This window comes from Mustela lutreola, chromosome 6, assembly GCF_030435805.1.
Source record: "Mustela lutreola isolate mMusLut2 chromosome 6, mMusLut2.pri, whole genome shotgun sequence".
NCBI lineage: Eukaryota > Metazoa > Chordata > Mammalia > Carnivora > Mustelidae > Mustela > Mustela lutreola.
This window is the reverse complement of record NC_081295.1, coordinates 155,537,512-155,556,985: the sequence shown is the minus strand read 5'-3', so window position 1 is coordinate 155,556,985 and position 19,474 is coordinate 155,537,512. Positions and strand designations below refer to the sequence as shown.

The window sequence follows — 19,474 nt, the reverse complement described above, 5'->3', positions numbered from 1 at the left end:
AAGTCAATGGCCAGCATGTCTAACGCTACAGTCATCCCTTTCATGAAACCTGCCTCGGTCCCTCCATGTTGCTAAGAGATGGAGAAAAATTAATGCAAGCAAGGAAGAAAAGAGGTCAGATGGGATTAATAGGTGCAGATCAACATGAGACTTGGATGCTTCTCCTGTTTTGCTAAAGGCACATAAATTAATGCCTCGTGGCACAAGTACTTACCTCAGTACCCAGTGTTGTCAGCACGTGATGAAAGAAAGCATCAAGTTCCTCATCGTCTATGTAACCTTTTTCTAAATGCAACAGGAGATGCATAAGTGATCGTCACTTACATAGAATGACATGTGACATTTACTATTTATCTAAATTGTTTTGGATCTCACAGTCTGTAAAATCCCCATGGATACTGTTCCTTACTCTTCCGATAACTCAGTGCTCACGTGCTAGGGTCTAACCTCTCAGAGACATGAATCGTAAACATATGCTCAAGAGTAAATGCTCTGTGTTGGGTTTAAATGAATATTTGGAAAAGGAAAGCAACTAAATACATACATTTGAATCCACAAACAAACATGAGTTTTAGGAGAAAATCCAAGCCCAGGATTTGGAAGCTTCGAAAGATTTAACAGGTATAATTCCTAAATCTTACTTTTCAGAGTCAAAACACAGTTTAGCTATTTTCTTTATGGTTGTTGAATTATTACTAAAGATACAGCACATTTTAAGTGGTTCCATTTTCTTTTCAAGTGTTTTGGGGGGTAGCATCTTTTTGAAAGTTGGTAAAATTCGTCCTCCCTTCCTTTAAAAAGCACCTTTAGGGAGGGCTTACTTCAGACAGCTGCCTACCAGCCACAAGCCTCGAATATAGGTAGTGATCTGCGTCATATATGACATATCATCTTAGACACACACAGAGAGAGATTGGGAGGGGGACCAAGTCCTTCCCTCGACCCTGAACTTAAATACCAAACTCTAGATCTGTAGCTCCAGGACACCTAACATCTGTTTGGTTTGATATAAGCATTAACAGCGCCTGAAGACAACGTTTCCTGCGAGGAAAGACGGGAAGGGGAAACTCTAGGTCCTTTCGGAGGGTCCGGGCTGGGGCCATGTATACATCTGAATGTGCAGGTGCCGTGTTCCACTTACCGTCCGCGTCAAAGCGCTGCCAGACCTGCCAGAAGCCCGCGGCGTCCAAGAGCCCCTGAGTCGCTTCGCGGGCGCTGTCCATGGTGTTGAGCGCGGAGCTTAGGCACCTGCCGGCAAGGAACACCTGGGAACTTTGGTAGCGGCTTCTGCCTGACTCCCTTGCCTGCTTCTTTGCTCTCTGGTTTGCTCTGAGCACCTTTCTGCGGGGGCGGGGGAGAGGGCGGCTGGCGAGGCTGCGGGTGGCAGAGCCCTGGCGTCGCTACAGTCCCTAAGCGGAGACCAGAGACGGCGGAGCCCGCCCTCCTGCAGACTCGCGGGTCCCGCTCCGCCCCCCGCGCCCCACACCCCACCCTCCCGGCCCGGCGGGGTCGGGGGTGGTCCTCTGCCTCTGCGCTGTGGGGGAGTGGGGACAAAGGCTGGGGCCTCCATGGCTAACTGCATTTGCCCTTTAACTTGTTTGCCAAACTCAGAGAAAATGACCTCCCTTACCTTTTACTGAACACCCAACTTACGCCCCTCTTGAGAGAGCTCCCGCAATGAAAACGTTGGGAGAGGACTCTGTGTTAGGACCCTTTGGACCTGATGACTTAGAAATAGTGTGTGGGGTGGGTGGGGGTGGGATGGAGAGGGGTGATACTGGTAGTGGTAGGAGATTACAGTAACCAAGGAGACGGTCAACAGCAATTATCTATCCCTGAGTATTAGGGCATGCTTATTGTTAAGCTATAATGCACTCTAAGGACTTGTAACTAAATGGGCATTTTGCAAGGAACTATGGTTTAATGCAGGGTACCAGAATGTTGAGGAAAGTCTAAACCATGCCATGCTCTGCCAGGAGAGGAGGGTCTGGGGGAGACACAGTGGCCAACTGCAGAGTCCTTAGGTAGAAGACTTAAATTATTGTGTTTGGCTTATAAGAGCCTCACCAAGCCCAAAGGACAAAAATCATTTGGAGGAACAAAGAATTCTGTCTAATGATCTTAACTGTCCAAAACTTGATTGGTTGCTTTGAGAAATAGGTAACTGACGAGTGTGGATGTCTTCTGACCGTGGGCTTAGAACCTTCTGCTGAGGAATCCATAGAAGGAGCTTGGGTATTAAAAGAATTTAACAAGATAAAGATTTTCTTTATGACAGTGACTCGGATATTAGCATTCAAATTTATTTTTTAAAAGCACATATAGGGGCACCTGGATGGTTCAGTTAAGGGTCTAACTTTTGATTTTGGCTCAGGTCATCATCTCAGGGTCCTGAGATCAAGCCCGACCTCTGGCACCATGCTGGGTGGAGGCTGCTTGAGATTCCTGCCCCCCACTGCCACCCACACATATACTAAACTACAGTAGTGAAAAGAACATGACACTGCCAGCCAGACAGTCCTGAGTTAGGATCCCAGCTCTACCACTTGCTAGCTTTGTGACCTGGGCCTTTAGTTTTCATCTGAGAGTGCTTTCTCATCTAGAAAGTGAGGATAATAATATCTGGTCTGGGGGGTTGCTGTGAGGACCCAAGTCCATCATAGGAGTGCACAGAATACTATAACTGCTGTGGTCTTACAGAGGATGAGTGTTGACTGTATGAGTGTTTTAAATAATGTGGAGAAAAAAGGCAAGTGAGAAACTGTCACAGCTAAGAGGAATCTGAGAAGACATCATAATTAATGCAATATAGTACCTTGGTTAGGATCCTGGAACATTAGGCAAAAACTAAGAAAATATGAAAGATAAGATTTTGGTTTATAATAAAGAAAAAAATGGTTTAGAAGAAAATAGCTCTGGGTTTTGGGTCCAGCTTTGCCTCTTACTAGCTGTGATATTGGACAAGTTGGAGGAAACCTCATTTTCTTCACCGTAAAAATGGGGTTAGTTATGAGCATTTGCTCTTACATTGTTGTCATAAAGATAAAATGAAAAAATACATAGAAACTTAGCACAGTAAACACTGAATGTAGGCTAGCTGCTAAAACGATAAATCTCCGTACATAGACATTTATTTAGACAATGGCAAAATAAGCTTCAGGATTTTTGAGTAATCATCACTTCTGGGGAAGGTGTTGTGTACAAATACTGAGGAACATAGCAGAACGAGAGGGTGAGCGGCTCAGTGTCCACAGTTATATGGCATTGGTCAGGAAGAGGAATCTGCACGAACTCACCAAGATGGTGACTGATCTTGTTTTCTGATAAAATGGAAAAAGGAAAAAGAAGGCCAATGTCAGAAGTAATAATCAAGGTTTAATGTAAGGGGTGGTTAAATAATTGAGGGTAAGTCTCTATGATGGGCTTCGTTGCCTACACAGAAATCTTGATTTTGAAGACTGATCTCACACATGTGTGCACACATACACACTGCTTGGACTATAAGAGCAGGCTGCAAAAATGGCAAGCTACAAAAGTGTGCATATAGTATCACCCAATTCTGTAAAATAAAACACATGTTTCTGTACTTAGAAAAAAATGGAAGGATATACACTAATGATATAAAAGATGTTTATCTCTGGAATGGGGAAGAGGGAGACTCATAGGTGGTTTTAATTTTGCTGTTTCTAATTCTTCTTTAGAACTGTCCACAGTAAGCATATAATGCAAACTATTAAAACTTCTTTAGGATTTTTTTTTTTTAATCTTTAAAGACTTTTTTTAAATCTAAGGGAAGGAGGAAAGAAGCACAGCCCAAAGACTGCTGTTCTTCTTGGAACTGGGGAACGCATGAATTCACTGGAAACAATTTCCAGGAGCCTGGCACGTGGAGCTCAGTGGGGAATTGTAATTTCTAGGTGATAACTTCCCATTTTCTTCTATCGTGATACTAGATAGATAATGTTCAGGCCCCTCACATTCTCTCAAATAGAGATTTCCTTGGGAGAAAACTATCCTAACCCTTAACAAAGAAGATACCAATTGAGAAAGTATTTTAAAATACCAGATCATGGGAATCACCTACAAGACTGTCTCACTGTCTAGGTTCTCCTACCTGGAAGTTGAGTGAGGGGGTTGGTGGTGGTAGAACCAGAAATGATTTACCCGAGACCCTCATTGTCCAATGAGAAAACTCAGAGGAAAGCAAGTACAAAGTAGCTAGAATCAACCTGAAATAAATTATGCAACTGATGAATTAATGCAGCCCCTTCCATAGGGAATTTAATTTAAATTGTCTGGAATGAGGACTCTACACTGATATATTTTTAAAGATCCCTAGGAATTATATTAGAACCACTGACTAGCCCTTTGTCTATTGTATATTTTGGTCATTTTGGATCAAAGCTGCTCATTTGGACATAGCTTCCCTAAAGGACACTACAGAAAAGGAAAAAACTTGGAATTTATATTTCTAAATCACTCTGGTAAGTTTGGACTGGTGGCTGAGACTCGATCTGCAATGCGTTTTCTTTTTCACCCCTGATGATTTCATTGTTTCTTGCAGTCATTTCCTGCTTTTCTCATTAGCATAGCAAATTGATGGTTAGTTGTACAAAAAACATCAGTGGTCTATAATTCGAAGCATTGCTAATTACCACGATGCACGCATTCAACTCTTGAGTTAGAATATCTGCATCTTTACACAAACTCAGATGAAATTTCTAGCTGGAAATATAAACAATGCTAACATTGACATTGTCTCCCCATATTTATTGAACATGCAAATGTGGTGGACCCCTCATAGACTATATAGTAGACCTGAGAATTTAAAGAGATTGTTTTGGCTTAATGGTGCACCAGCTCCAAAGGACAAAGGAAATAAATAGCCATGAGGACCATTTTGCAAGATACAAATGTTAAAAAGCTGGCATAACTTTACAACCCAGAATTTCAATAAATGCCTGAGCACATTCTTTCCTCTTTTTTTCTTTCTTTTATCAAACAACTTCTTACTGTATCAATCCTTTTTTTTAGAATATTTCATAATTTTCAGCTTTACAGTCATGTTCTATCCCCTCATCATGCTTACCCTTATTTTTGTATATATATAACTTTTTCATTCATTGAGATTTTGGGAGGCAGTTTCTTCTAACAGACCAGAATACACCCAAAATCAACTGTATGGCTCTGTACTATTCACCAGTCTAATATAAATATAAATATATTCATTTATATTTAAGAAGAAGATTATATATTTTTTATATATATAAATATATATTTTAGAAGAAAAGAGGAAAAAATATATAAAATACATGTATATTTATTTATTTATATAAATATACATGTATATTTATATATTTTTTATATTTATATAAATAAATAAATATACATGTATATTTATATTTTTTTTTCCTCTTTTCTTCTCCCCCTGGTTTCGGTCTCTTCTGATTTGGTTAGTATATATTTTTCTGGGGTCAATGTTACCCTTTTAGTATTTTGCTCTCTCATTCATCTGTTCTTATCTGGATAAAATGACAAGGCAGAAAAACTCATCTCAAAAAAAGAACAAGAGGCAGTAGTGATGGCCAGGGACCTAATCAATACAGACATTAGTAATATGTTAGAACTAGAGTTCAGAATGATGATTATCAAGGTGCTAGCTGGTCTCAAAAAAAGCATAGAAGATACTAGAGAATCCCTTTCTGGAGAAATAAAAGAACTAAAATCTAAACAATTTTAAATCAAAAAAGCTATTAATGAGGTGCAATAAAAAATGGAGGCTCTTACTGCTAGGATAAATGAAGCAGGAGAGAGAATTAGGGATATAGAAGATCAAATGTTGGAGAATAAAGAAGCTGGATCACAAGGGGAGAATTCGAGAGATAAGTGATATCATAAGATGAAATATTAGAAAAATTGGGATCCCAGAAGAAGAAAGAGATAGGGGGCCAGAAGGTATATTGGAGAAAATTATAGCAGAGAATTTCCCTAATTTGGCAAAGGAAATAAGCATCAAAATCCAGGAGGCACAGAGAACACCCCTCAAAAATCAATAAAAATATGGCCACACCTTGTTGTCTAACAGTAAAACTTACAAGTCTTAGAGACAAAGAGGAAATCTTGAAACCAGCTCAGGACAAGAGGTCTGTGACATACAACAGAGAAATATTAGATTGGCAGCAGACCTATCCACAGAGACCTGGCAGGCCAGAAAGGACTGGCATGATGTATTCAGAGCACTAAACAAGACAAATATGCAGCCAAGAGTACTATATCCAGCTAAGCTGTCATTGAAAGTAGAAGGAGAGATAAAAATCTTCCAGGAAAAACAAAAACTAAAAAAATTTGCAAACACCAAACCAGCCCTACAGGAAATATTGGAAGGGGCCCTCTAAGCAAAGAGACAGCCTAAAAGTAACAGACCAGAAAAAAACAGAGACAATATACAGTAGCAGTCACCTTATAGGCAATACAATGGCACTAAATTCATATCTTTCAGTAGTTACCCTTAATGTAAATGGACTAAATGCCCCAATCAAAAGGTACAACGTATCAGAATGGATTAAAGAACAAGATCCATCGATATACTGTCTGCAAGAAACTCATTTTAGACCCAAAGACACCTCCAGATTTAAAGTGAGGGGGTAGAAAAAAAAAAAAATAAAAATAAAGTGAGGGGGTAGAAAACAATATATCATGCTAATGGGCATCAAAAGAAAGCTGGGGTGGCAATCCTTATATCAGATAAATTAGATTTTAAGCCAAAGACTATAATAAGAGATGAGGAAGGACACTATTCATACTTAAAGTGTCTGTCCAACAAGAAGATCTAATTTTAAATATCTATGCCCTTTACATGGGAGGAGCCAATTATATAAACCAATTAATAATAAAATCAAAGAAACACATCAACAATAATACAATAATAGTAGAGGACTTTAACACCCCCCTCACTGAAATAGACAGATCATCTAAGCAAAAGATCAACAAGGAAATAAAGGCTTTTAAATGACACACTGGACCAGATGGACATCACAGATATATTTAAAACATTCCATCCCAAAGCAACAGAATACACATTCTTCCCTAGTGTATATGAAACACTCTTCAGAATAGATCACATCCTGGATTGCAAATCAGGTCTCAGCAGGTATCAAAAAATTAAGATCATTCCCTGCATTTTTTCAGACCAAAATGCTTTGAAACTAGAACTCAATCACAAGAGGAGAGTTGGAAAGAACTCAAATACATGGAAGCTAAAGAGCATCCTACTCAAGAATGAATGGGTCAACCAGGAAATTAAACAATAATTTAAAAATTCATGGAAACAAATGAAAATGAAAACACAACTATTCAAAATCTTTGGGACACAGCAAAGATGGTCCTGAATGGAAACTATGTAACAGTACAAACCCTTCTCAAGAAACAAGAAGGGTCTCAAATACACAACCTAACCCTACACCTAAAGGAGCTAGAGAAAGAATAACAAAGAAAGCCTAAACCCAGCAGGAGATGAAAAATAATAAAGATCAGAACAGAAAACAATGAAATAGAAACCAAAAGAACAGTAGAACAAATCAGTGAAACTAGGAGCTGGTTCTTTGAAAGAATTAATAAGATAGATAAAACCCTGGCCAGACCTACCAAAAAGAAAAGAGAAAGGACCCAAATAAATAAAATCATGAATGAAAGAGATCACAACCAACATCAAAGAAATGCAAACAATTATAAGAACATATTATGAGGGTGCATGGGTGGCTCAGTGGGTTAAAGCCTTTGCCCTCGGCTCAGGTCATGATCTCAGGGTCCTGGGATCGAGCCCCAAACCAGGCCCTCTACTCAGCAGGGAACCTGTTTCCTCCTTTCTCTGCCTACTCCTCTGCCTACTTGTGGTTTCTGTCTGTCAAGTAAATAAAATCTTTAGAACATATTATGAGTAACTATACACCAGCAAACTGGACAATCTGGAAGAAATGGATGCATTCCTAGAGACTTAAAACTACCAAAACTGAACCAGGAAGAAAGAGAAAACTGAACAGACCCATAACCAGTAAAGAGATTGAAGCAGTCATCAAAAATCTCCAAACAAAGAAGAGCCCAGGGCCAGACGGCTTCCCAGGGGAATTCTACCGAACATTTAAAGAAGAATTAATACTTGTTCTCCTGAAACTGTCCCAAAAAATTGAAATGGAAGGAAAACTTCCAAGCTCATTTTATGAGGCCAGCATTACCTTGATCCCAAAACCAGATAAGGACCCCATCAAAAAGAGAATTATATGTAGATCAATATCCCTGATGAACATGGATGCAAAAATTCTCACCAAAATACTAGCCAATACAATCCAACAGTACAGTAAAAGGATTATCACCATGACCAAGTGGGATTTATTCCTGGGCTTCAAGGTTGACTCAAAATCCACACATCAATCAATGTGATTCAATACATTAATAAAAGAAAGAACAAAAACCATATGATTTTCTCAGTAGATGCTGAAAAAGCATTTGACAAAGTACAGCATCCTTTCTTGATCAGAACTCTTCACAGCGTAGGGATAGAGGGTACATACTTCAATATCATAAAAGCCATCTATGAAAAACCCACAGTGAATATCATTCTCAATGGGGAAAAACTGAGAGCTTTTCCGCTAAGATCAGGAACACAGCAGAGCTGTCCACTACTATCACCACTGCTATTCAACATGGTACAAAAGTCCTAGCATCAGCAGACAACAAAAAGAAATAAAAGGCATCTGAATTGGAAAAGAAGTCAAACTCTCACTCTTGGCAGACGATAGGATACTTTATGTGGAAAACCCAAAAGACTCCACTCCAAAACTGCTACACTTATACAGGAATTCAGTAGTGTCAGGATATAAAATCAATGCAGAGAAATCAGTTGCATTTCTAAACTCCAACAGCAAGACAGAAGAAAGAGAAATTAAGGAATCGATCCCATTTATAATTGCACCCAAAACCATAAGATACCTAGGAATAAACCTAACCAAAGAGGCAATACATCTGTATTCAGAAAACTATAGAGTACTCATAAAAGAAATTGAGGAAGACACAAAGAAATGGAAAAACCTTCCATGCTCATGGATTGGAAAAACAAATTTTATGAAAATGTCTAATGCTACCTAGAGCAATCTACACATTTAATGCAATACCTATCAAAGTCCCTTCCATTTTTTTTTTCAAAGAAATGGAATAAATAATCCTAAAATTTATATGGAACCAGAAAAGCCCCTGAAGAGCCAAAGGAATGTTGAAAAAGAAAAGCAAAGTTAGTGGCATCATAATTCCAGACTTCAAGCTCTATTACAAAGCTGTAATCATCAAGACAGTATGGTACTGGCACAAAAGCAGACACACAAATCAATGGAACAGAAAAGAGAGCCCAGAAATAGACCCTCAACTCTATGGTCAGCTAATCTTTGACAAAGCAGGAAAGAATGTCCAATGGTAAAAAGACAGTCTCTTTAACAAATGATGTTGGGAAAATTGGACAGCCACAGGCAAAAGAATGAAACTGGACCATTTCCTTACAACATACACAAAAATAGACTCAAAATGGATGAGAGACCTCAATGTGAGAAAGGAATCCATCAAAATCTTTGAGGAGAACACAGGCAGCAACCTATTCAACTTGAACCACAGCAACTTCTTCCTAGAAACATCGCCAAAGACAAGGGAAGCAGGGGCAAAAATGAACTATTGGGACATAATCTAGATCCAAAGCTTTTGTCAGCAAAGGAAAGTCAACAAAACCAAAAGAAAACTGACAGAATGGGAGAAGATATTTGCAAATGACATATCAGATAAAGGGCTGGTATCTAAAATCTATAAAGAACTGATCAAACTCAATACCCATAGAACAAATAATCCAATCAAGAAATGGGCAGAAGACATGAACAGACATTTCTGCAAAGAAGACATCCAAATGGCCAACAGATACATGAAAAAGTGCTCAACATCACTCGGCATCAGGGAAATACAAATCAGAACCACAATGAGATCCCACCTCACACCAGTCAGAATGGCTAAAATTAACAAGTCAGGAAATGACAGATGCTGGCGAGGATGTGGAGAAAGGGGAACCCTCCTACACTGTTGGTGGGAATGCAAGCTGGTGCAGCCACTCTGAAAAACAGCATGAAGATTCCTCAAAAAGTTGAATTAGAGCTACCCTATGACCCAGGAATTGCACTACTGGGTATTTACCCTAAGGATACAAAGGTAGTGATCAGAAGGGGCACGTGCACCTGAACATTTATAACAGCAATGTTCACAATAGTGAAACTATGGAAAGAACCTAGATGTCCATCAACAGATGAATGGATAAAGAAGATGTGGTATATATATATATATATATATATATTTAGATATATATATATACAATGGAATACTATGTAGCCATCAAAGAAAATGAAATCTTGCCATTTACAACAACATGGATGGAACTAGAGGGTATTATGCTAAGCAAAATAAGTCAATCAGAGAAAGACAATTTTCATATGATCTTGCTGATATGAAGAATTTGAGAGGTTGGTGGGGAGGTCATCGGAGGGTGGGGAGGGAAAAATGAAACATGATGGGATCGGGAGGGAGACAAACCATAAGAGACTCTTAATCTCAGGAAACAAACTGAGGGTTGTTGGGAGTCGGGGGTTGGGGGAATAGGGTGGCTGGGTGATGGACATTGGGGAGGGTATGTGCTATGGTGAGTGCTGTGAATTGTGTAAGACTGATGAATCACCTGTACCCCTGAAACAAATAATACATTATATGTTAAACAAACAAACAAAAACAAACAAACGTGTCTGGAGTGTCAACCAAGAAATAAGAATTGCAAAGTATAAAGTTGCTATTGTGTTTATAGCAACAGTTTTTTGATTAATGCATATAATTCAGAGAGGGCCACCTGGGTGGGTCAGTCAGTTAAGCATCTGCCTTCACCTCAGGTCATGATCCAAGGTCCCAGGATTGATCACCGTGTCAGGCTTTCTGCTCAGCAGGGAGTCTGCTTCTCCCTCTCCCTTTGCCCCTCCCCCTACTTGTTTTCTCTCTTTCTTTCTGTCAAAACAATAAATAAAATCTTTAAAAAAAGAAAAAGAGTAACCAAAGAGATACCCACAATGACAATAGGACCTTATTTAGAAATCGAGCACTGTGAGAGGGTAGGTACTTTAAAAACATTTTCTATTCCACCAATATTCTATAGTGTGGTCATATTTAATAAGTAAAAAATGCAAAATAAGACCTTCAGAGAACAAAAGCAATAGTCTTTCCCTTTTTCTTCCTCCAGTGAGTCATAAAGATGAGTAGAGTCTTCCTTAAACCCAACCTACATTTCTCATGCTGTGGCTCAAGTATATTTTCTCTTGCTCTCCTATAAAATTTACCATTTTCATCCTCTGGATCTGATCTTTTGGGCAAGGGCACTATAACTCCATCTTAGAGTTTTTCAGTCCTTTTTTCCTCTTGGGGTTACATGCAGGTGTGCTTAAACTCTAAATGCAATATACTTAACCCAGTAAGGCTTTTTTGACATTGGCTTCTTCTGAGGCCACCTAATGGATGTATACTTTAATTCTAAAAATCTGTGCTGGTTAGCTGGCCTCCTTCTGGGGCCTATTTAAAAAATGGAAGTTCAAAAGCATTCTCACATAGGATTAAACCAGGGCCATTGCCTTTCTTGTCTTCAAGAAAGAGGTCCCGTCTCTTTTCTAACCTGAGTAAATGGATGTTATTCAGTTTACCTTGTGTGATTGAAAGAAACGCTATTTTTTTTTTAAGTCTTTATTATTTATATGTCAGGGAGAGAGAGAGAGAGAGAATATAAGTAGGGAGAGGGGCAGAGGAAGAGGGAGAAGTAAGGAGTCCTGCTCCCACTGAGGAGGGAGTCTTGACATGGGGCTCAATCCCAAGACCCTGAGATCGTGAACTGGCCCAAAGGCAGGCACTTAACCAGCTGAGCCACCTAGAGACCCTGAAAGAAACTCAAATCTTTATGGTTGCCCACTGGAAATTCACCAAGTTCTTGCTTTCCTTTTGAGTTATGGAGACTTGAGCTGTATTTGAGCAAAAATAAAATATCCAAGGTCTTATTCTTTGGGGACCCATTCTCATGCTGGTGGGTCATTATGCTGTGTGAGGATGTCTCTTTAGTTCAAAAAAACTTACCTACCAAGAGGGCTAAAAACGCATGCCCCAAGCATAATATGTGGCCCTAATATTGTATAGTTAGGAACCTGGGTTCAGGTACTCGCTCTTTCACTTACTAGATGTGTCCCCATCATAAAATAAAGCAAAAAAAGGGGCACCTGGGTGGCTCAGTCGTTAAGTGTCTGCCTTTGGCTGGAGTCATGATCCCAGAGTCCTGGGATTCGGCTCCCTGCTCGGCGAGAAGCCTGCTTCTCCCTCTCCTACTCCCCCTGCTTGTGTTCCCTCTCTCGTGATCTTTCTCTCTCTGTGTGTGTCAAATAAACAAACAAATAAATAAATAAAACCAGAAAGCCTCATTTCCTGGTATTCATGAGTAAAAGTGATTAAGAACCCTAATGAGGATGCATTTTTAAACTGTGATCGTGGGTTTTGGTGTCTTTCCCCCCAAAGTGCTCCCTGATGTAAATTCTGTAGTGCTCTAATGATGTAAGATACCCAGGTGATTGTATGTATATATTGGTGCTTGTGTATCTAAGGCATTAATAATAAAATGCTATACAAATTGCTTGTTAATTTGTGAGGCTTGTTCAGCCTCACTGTGAGCCAGCCCCAATCATAAACATCTCAGCAACTGCTGACTATGAGTCAATGGGGTCAGAGAAGTTGTAGATTCCTGTTGTATTCCATTCTTGAGCCGCATTTATGGAATTCCAGGAATTCTTAGCCTAGAGCATCTCAACTACTACACAGGGAATAAATAACAGGTGTGTTGACATTGTGGTTCATCTCAGCCCTTGGGGCCACCCGAGAGGGCCTGGGGATGTCCTGGAGAAAGAGCCAGTCCAGCTGAGAGCTGCCTTATCTGTTTACGCCAGTGTGCTGAACAAATAGAATCATTTTATACCTGTGCGTTTTAGGAAAGGGATTGGAAAGCCCTGTGATGGACACTGGTCTCATTGTGGATCACTCGTGCATTTAAGTAACATACTTCTCAGACCTGTCTTGGCTTTTCATTGGCCCTCTTTCTAGAAGATCGTATTTTGTTGCTCTAAGTTATTTATGTTCTTCCCACAGACAGTGGGATAAATGTGGGATGTCCAGGGACTAAAGCATCTGTTACCCAGCAGCGAGATTCCTGGCAACGTCTCTATCTTCTCTGGAGGTGTTATTAAATGACCTTACAACTGTGCTAGGGCTCAACAAGACAAGAGGGAGAGTGGAACCCACCCAGATCTCATTTAGGAAATGTGAGAGTTTTTCAGAATAAAATGAAACCTTAAATAGATTATTTTAATCTAACTAAAAAACTTAAAAATCTAGATGAAATGGCCAAAATATACCAGACTTCATAGTTATAGAGTAGGTCCCTTGGTCTTGGGGGACTGGGGCTGGGAGTGAACCCCATGTGGAGGGAATGGGCTTGGAGTCTGCCACCTGCCTTATGTGCTTAAGCTGTCTACCAAAATCTCCAGTGTGATATTGGGAAGACTTAGAATTATGTATAGAGGTGAGTTTCTTTGTTTGTTTGTTTTGAAGCATAAAACCAGTGCTAACATTTTTGGGTTCATACTTGGGAATAAACCGTGACTAATGTGGTTCTTTGAAGTAGTACAGTGTTTGACAAATTTCAGATATATTATTTAATAGATAAATAGATAACTCTTAATATAATAGATAATCCTTAATAGATTATCACAGTGGTTCCAAATTTAAAATGTGAAAAGATATCATTGATCTAGACTTATCTTAGGTTTCAACAAGATGGGGAAATGGAGACCCAGAGATGTTAATGCACTTACCCACAGCCGGGATCAGAAAAAGAATACACACCAGACGGACCGGGTTTTAAGTATTGGCTTTACCATTTTTTTGCCCTGTGACCTTGGGGAGGTGTCCCGAATTTTCTATAAAATTCTGCCAAGGCAAGCTGAGCAGGGTTTTTGAGGAACAAACAAGGACAAGTATAGGAAGGCATTATCTAAAAGTAGCAAAAGTCTCAACAGGGTAAGGCCTAGAACCCACTTACCGACTCTTAATTCAATAGTGCCTTCCTGACTAATTCCCAATCAAGTTTTCTCTGCTTTCAAGTGCATTTCTTTTCTTCTCCTTTTTAATCTTTGCCCATTTTTGCCTACAGTGACCAGCATTTATTGAGTATGCATCTTGTTCTTGGCACTCTGTAAATATCATACAGAGCAAGGTATGTGAAAAGTTGGCTCGCGCTACTCAGAGCCTGCCTGTGCTCCAGTGACAGGTGCAGAAGCCGACTGAGATCCTGATCTTGAATTATTTCCTTTACCTCTGCGAACCTTAGTTTGTCCTTCTACACAATGAGTGATAATACTATTGTCTCAAGAAAAACCACGTGAAGGACATAACACGGTGAATTAATACAAACTATCTGTAATAACAGGAGTGAATCCTCGTAAGAGTAATTACCAGGAAACTGAGCTGAGGAACCCCTAGAGTGCTGAGAGATGTTTGTTTTCTGACCAAGAAGAATAGAAGGATCTTGCCAGGTTTTCACTAGAGACTCCGAAACAACCACGGGTTAGGTAAGGCTAAAGCAGCCTAAAGTAAAGATTATTCCAGACCAACCCTAAAAAAGACCAAAACAAAACAAAAAGTATGGGAAGTTGATCAATAACTCTGCTGGAACAAAACTCAGATACTGTTACTTTTAAAAGAAAATAACAAAATCCTGACACCAAATAATACAACTTTCACAATGTCTAGTATCTAATCAAAGATTCTGAGGCAAAGAAGCCGGGAAGTGTCACCACAAAACAAAAGCAGAAAAACAGGCAATCAAAAGAAGTGTGTGTGTGTGTGTTTGGACAAACAAAAAACAAAACAAAAATACCAAGCAAATGATGAATCTACTATTTAGGATCAAGATATCCTTTGAGGGAGATGCAGCAGAATGGAATCAGGAAGGAGCATGTAGGTAAATATAAGTTACTGGTTGTCTTTTGGCCCTTGGGTTGGGTGATGACCAATGATGATGACTATCACTAACCAAAGGTTGTCATTAACCTAATTCTCTGCATTTGAAGTCAGGGGAAAGGGAGTAAAATGGGAGGAGTAGAAAAGAATACAACACATATGGAGAGTGGAAGACAGGAAATAGCAGAACTTTCTAGAAAATGAAAAAAGGCCAATGTGGTGGCCATCTGGAGAGTCGGCAAGATGTGCCCCTCAGACAGACTCTCACCGGCCAGTCCAACAGAGGCAGTTGTTCAAACAAGAATGTTCATTTATTAAATCATGGTGTGAAATACAGCAGTCCCATGTTTAGCCCTGGTTAATGGAATAAACCGTCAGAAACAGTATCCATGCCTTGTGTGGAGGTAGCCCTCATATTATTTCTGGATTTGGTTCTTTGTGGAGTTAAAGAATTACTTGAAAACTTTCACTGTAATAAATTCTCCTGGGATCTCCCATTCACTCATTTCACAAATTCTGAGTGCCCACTCCGTGTCAGGCACTGTTCTAGACATCAGCATGATGAATGGCCCCCAACTCAGTCCCAATCTTGGTACAAGCTGAGCAGGAGCACATTGACTCCCCCAGTCACCAGCAGGTGGCAGTAGTAACCATTTCTTAAGCAGCATGATGGCTTCAGGAATAAATGAATGTATAAAATAATGGATATATAAATAAAAACTCTTTTTAACTCAGCCTGCAATCAGAAATTCTCTGGTGCTGATGTGCAACTTTGCAACAGGCATTTCACCCCTCTGGGGCTCCTGAATAAAGGAGATAACGAAAGCACCCTCTTCATAAGATGTCTTGAGGATTAGATGAGAAAAGGTATTTAAAGTGTTCAGTATGAAGGAAGGTCTCATGAGTGTTGGCATTCAGTGTGGTTGATACTGTTCTCATCCCTTTTGACAACATGTCAGCTTGCCAAAGTAGGAATAAAATCAGATGGCTAAAAGTAGTGTTTCTTCGTGGAGCAACAATAGAGGAGAGCATGTACTTACCTAAAAACGTAACAAAGGACGGAGTACAACCTAGGTGATCATTGGAAAGAAAGCAGGAAACTGAGCAGAGTTTTAAATTACTGTTTTTCTCATTTTTCGAATATCTTGTCTGATGACTGCGTAGTTGTACTAGCTCAAAGTCAGTGCAAATGATTGGTCAGTTTCCTATCAGAGGAGCAGTTGGCTGGCTAATGGAGTTCCTCCATCGCCAACAGAAGCAGAGGGCTAAAAGAAAGTGAACAGTTTCTAATAAGTTTATTGTTTCTGGACAAAGGAGACCGTTGTTCCAAGACCTCCAGAATGCCTCTGTGCATATGAGCCAGAATTCAGGTTTTAAAGCCTCAGTGTCAGCTTACCTCACTTCTAGAAAGATATGCGGAAGCAAAACTGGGAAACAGAGTTGGGGCTGACAGGCGGGTAGGAGGACTAGGATTCTTTTATGGGACTTTGCGAATGGCTCAAACAGCCCAGATTCCCAGAAGCAGACAGCTATTTCTCAAGATAATCCAGATATGCAAATATAGATATTTATGGAATGAATTCATCCATATGGGAATGATTAAGGTGCTTCGGGGCATAGATGATTCCAGTACAATCTCAAGAGTTCAGGTAAAGAGACCAGCTGCGTTTCCATCTGCAGTCGGAAACATCCACACTTTTCCCTGGTAACAAGTAGTGATGTCTCACCGGAAACCTTATCCTTTGGGGAGAGCCCCCCAGCTGGAACTGATGAGCAGCTGAGCGACACTATTCTCCTTTTTATGACACTGTGTGATGAGATTGAACAAGGGAGCAACAGCAGATGAGGGGAGCAGCGCGGCTGATGTACGTCAGGGGCTCAGCATCCCTAAATGGTGGCTCTTCCTGTTGTTGTGACTTCTCAGCTGACTAGATGTTTTTGAAGGAGACTTGAGTTATCAAGCAGTTTTTAGTTTCCTGCAAAACCGAGTAGAAACTGCTACCTTCTGTTTTATTTCTTACTCCCATGTTAGGGTAACTTCTTGAAACTATTTCTGATATCAGGTTCTGGAAGTGATAAGAAAAGTAAAGTAGATAAATAAAACAAAAATTTTAAAATTTTTGAGTACATAGGTATTACTCAAAAAGAAAGAGTGTGAAAAATATTTACATTCACAGATAGGGTATTGGTATCCTAACTTGATTTTTCAATGTATCAGTATGTTGAAAATACACACACATATACACACAAACACACACACACACCACACACACACACCTTTAAGTTCAATGGGGCAAAACAAAACAAAACAAAAACAAGTGTAGCCCCATCAGTCAGCAACCACAACACAGTAATTTGAAATTTCCTCTTGTTTTTTTTTCTGTTTTTTTTTTTAAGATTTTTTATTTATTTATGTGACAGACAGAGATCACAAGTAGGCAGAGAGGCAGGCAGAGAGAGAGAGAGAACCAGGCTCCCCGCTGAGCAGAGAGCCCGATGCAGGGCTCGATCCCAGGACCCTGGGACCATGTCCTGAGCCAAAAGCAGAGGCCTGAACCCACTGAGCCATCCAGGCGCCCCTTTTTCTCTAAGTTTTATGACAACTTTATTATGGTAGCAGAATTCGAAAATCAGCCCCAACGACCTCTACTCCCTCCTGTAGTATGTGCAAGGACCCGTGAATCAGATGGGACGTCATTACCATGATCAGGTTATGTTACGCAGCATAGTTAACTTTAAGAAGGGCAGACTGTACTTGGTGGGCCTGACCTAACTGGGTGAATCCTTACAGGAAAAGGAGAGTTGAAACACAAGAGGGATTTGATGGAAGAGAGACTCTTGCTGGTACTGAATGGGGAGGGGGTGGGGTACATGCCAAGGAAAGAGAACGGCCTCCAGGAGCTGAGGTTGGGGTTGACAAAAATAGCTGATAGCAGCTATTTTTTCAGAAATGGAGACCTTGGTCCTATAAGGAACTAAATTCTGTCAGCATCCTCTGTGCTTGGAAGCCAATTCTTCCCAAGAGCCCTCTAGGAATAACAATTCCTGGTAATATATTTTAAAATTCTGAGAGCTCTTTTGTCTTTTCTGATTTCTAAAATAGAATCCCCAAGGATTCTTTTGTTTTCATGGATGCAATGATTTTTTTTTTTCAGTCTGTCTGATGATATGATTATAGATTTTTTTCATCAATTTTATTGTGGCATAACCATTCCAGGCGCACAGATCAATTAAATTTGACTGGTGTCTGCACTCTGCTCTTCTAATCGCAGTCAAGATGGTGCACATTTTCATCACTCCCAGTTGTTCTGCGTGCCTCTTCCCAAACACTCCCAGCTCCACATCCCAGGTAACAGCTGATCTGCTTTTTGTTGCTATGGATCAGCTCTGTCTTTCCTAGAGTTTTATGCAAATGGTATCAGTCAGTATATGGTTTTGTATGTTTATGTTTTAATTCTGTTGTTCAGGGACGCTTGGGTGGCTCAGTTGGTTAAGCAGCTGCCTTCAGCTCAGGTCATGATCCCAGCATCCTGGGATCGAGTCCCACATCGGGCTCCTTGCTCAGCAGGGAGCCTGCTTCTCCCTCTGCCTCTGCCTGCCATTCTGTGTGCCTGTGCTCGCTCTCTCCCCCCCCCTCTCTCTCTGATAAATAAATAAAATCTTTAAAAAAAAAAATTCTGTTGTTCAGCACATTTTTGAGATTCATGCATATTGTTGTACTTAACGTTAGTTCATTGCTTTGTGTTGCTGAGTTCGATTCCTTGGCAAGAATAGGCTACATTTGTTTATTCTTCTATGGCATAGTCTGTTTTATTTCAGTTTGGGGATATAATGAATAAAGACACTATAAACATTCTTGTGTAAGTCTTTGTGGGGACATATATTTTTATTTCCTTTAGATAAACACACAGGAGTGAGGAGTGTAAGGAACTGCCCAAGTATTTTCCGAAGTAATTGTGTATTTTACATTTCTACCACTGATGTCTGAGCATTTAGTTACTTTGTATCTTCACGAACACTTAGTATTGTCAACCTTTTATATTTTAGCCATTCTAGTGGATGTGGTGATACTCAGTGTGGTTTTAATTACCGTTTCTATAATGGTCAGGTTTTACTGATTTTAAAAATCATTTGTGCGGGGGTGCCTGGGTGGTGTGATGTGTTGGGCGTCTGACTCTTGGTTTCAGCTCAGACCCTGATAGCCTCATGAAATCAAACCTTGCATCGGGCTCTGCACTCAGCACAGAGTCTTCTTAACACTCCCTTTCCCTCCCCCAACTCCTGTTCTCTCTCTGTCTCTCTAAAGTAAATAAATAAATCTTTTAAAAATTATTTGTCTGGGGCGCCTGGGTGGCTCAGTGGG

The 19,474-nt window shown here is 40.1% G+C and overlaps 1 protein-coding gene across 1 annotated transcript in view; it reads right to left on the bottom strand.

The window, feature by feature from the left end:
* The window catches only part of SCGN (secretagogin, EF-hand calcium binding protein), a 38,510-nt gene extending 37,116 nt beyond the window's left edge, over nt 1–1,394 (bottom strand). Inside the window, exons 1-2 of the mRNA XM_059179502.1 lie at nt 1,142–1,394; nt 215–285 (exon numbers count right to left, since the gene is read on the bottom strand). Of these exons, the coding sequence (XP_059035485.1) occupies nt 215–285; nt 1,142–1,223 (153 nt within the window). The 5' untranslated portion in view covers nt 1,224–1,394. The remainder of the gene's footprint in view (nt 1–214; nt 286–1,141) is intronic.
* Between the last annotated feature and the right edge of the window lie 18,080 nt (nt 1,395–19,474).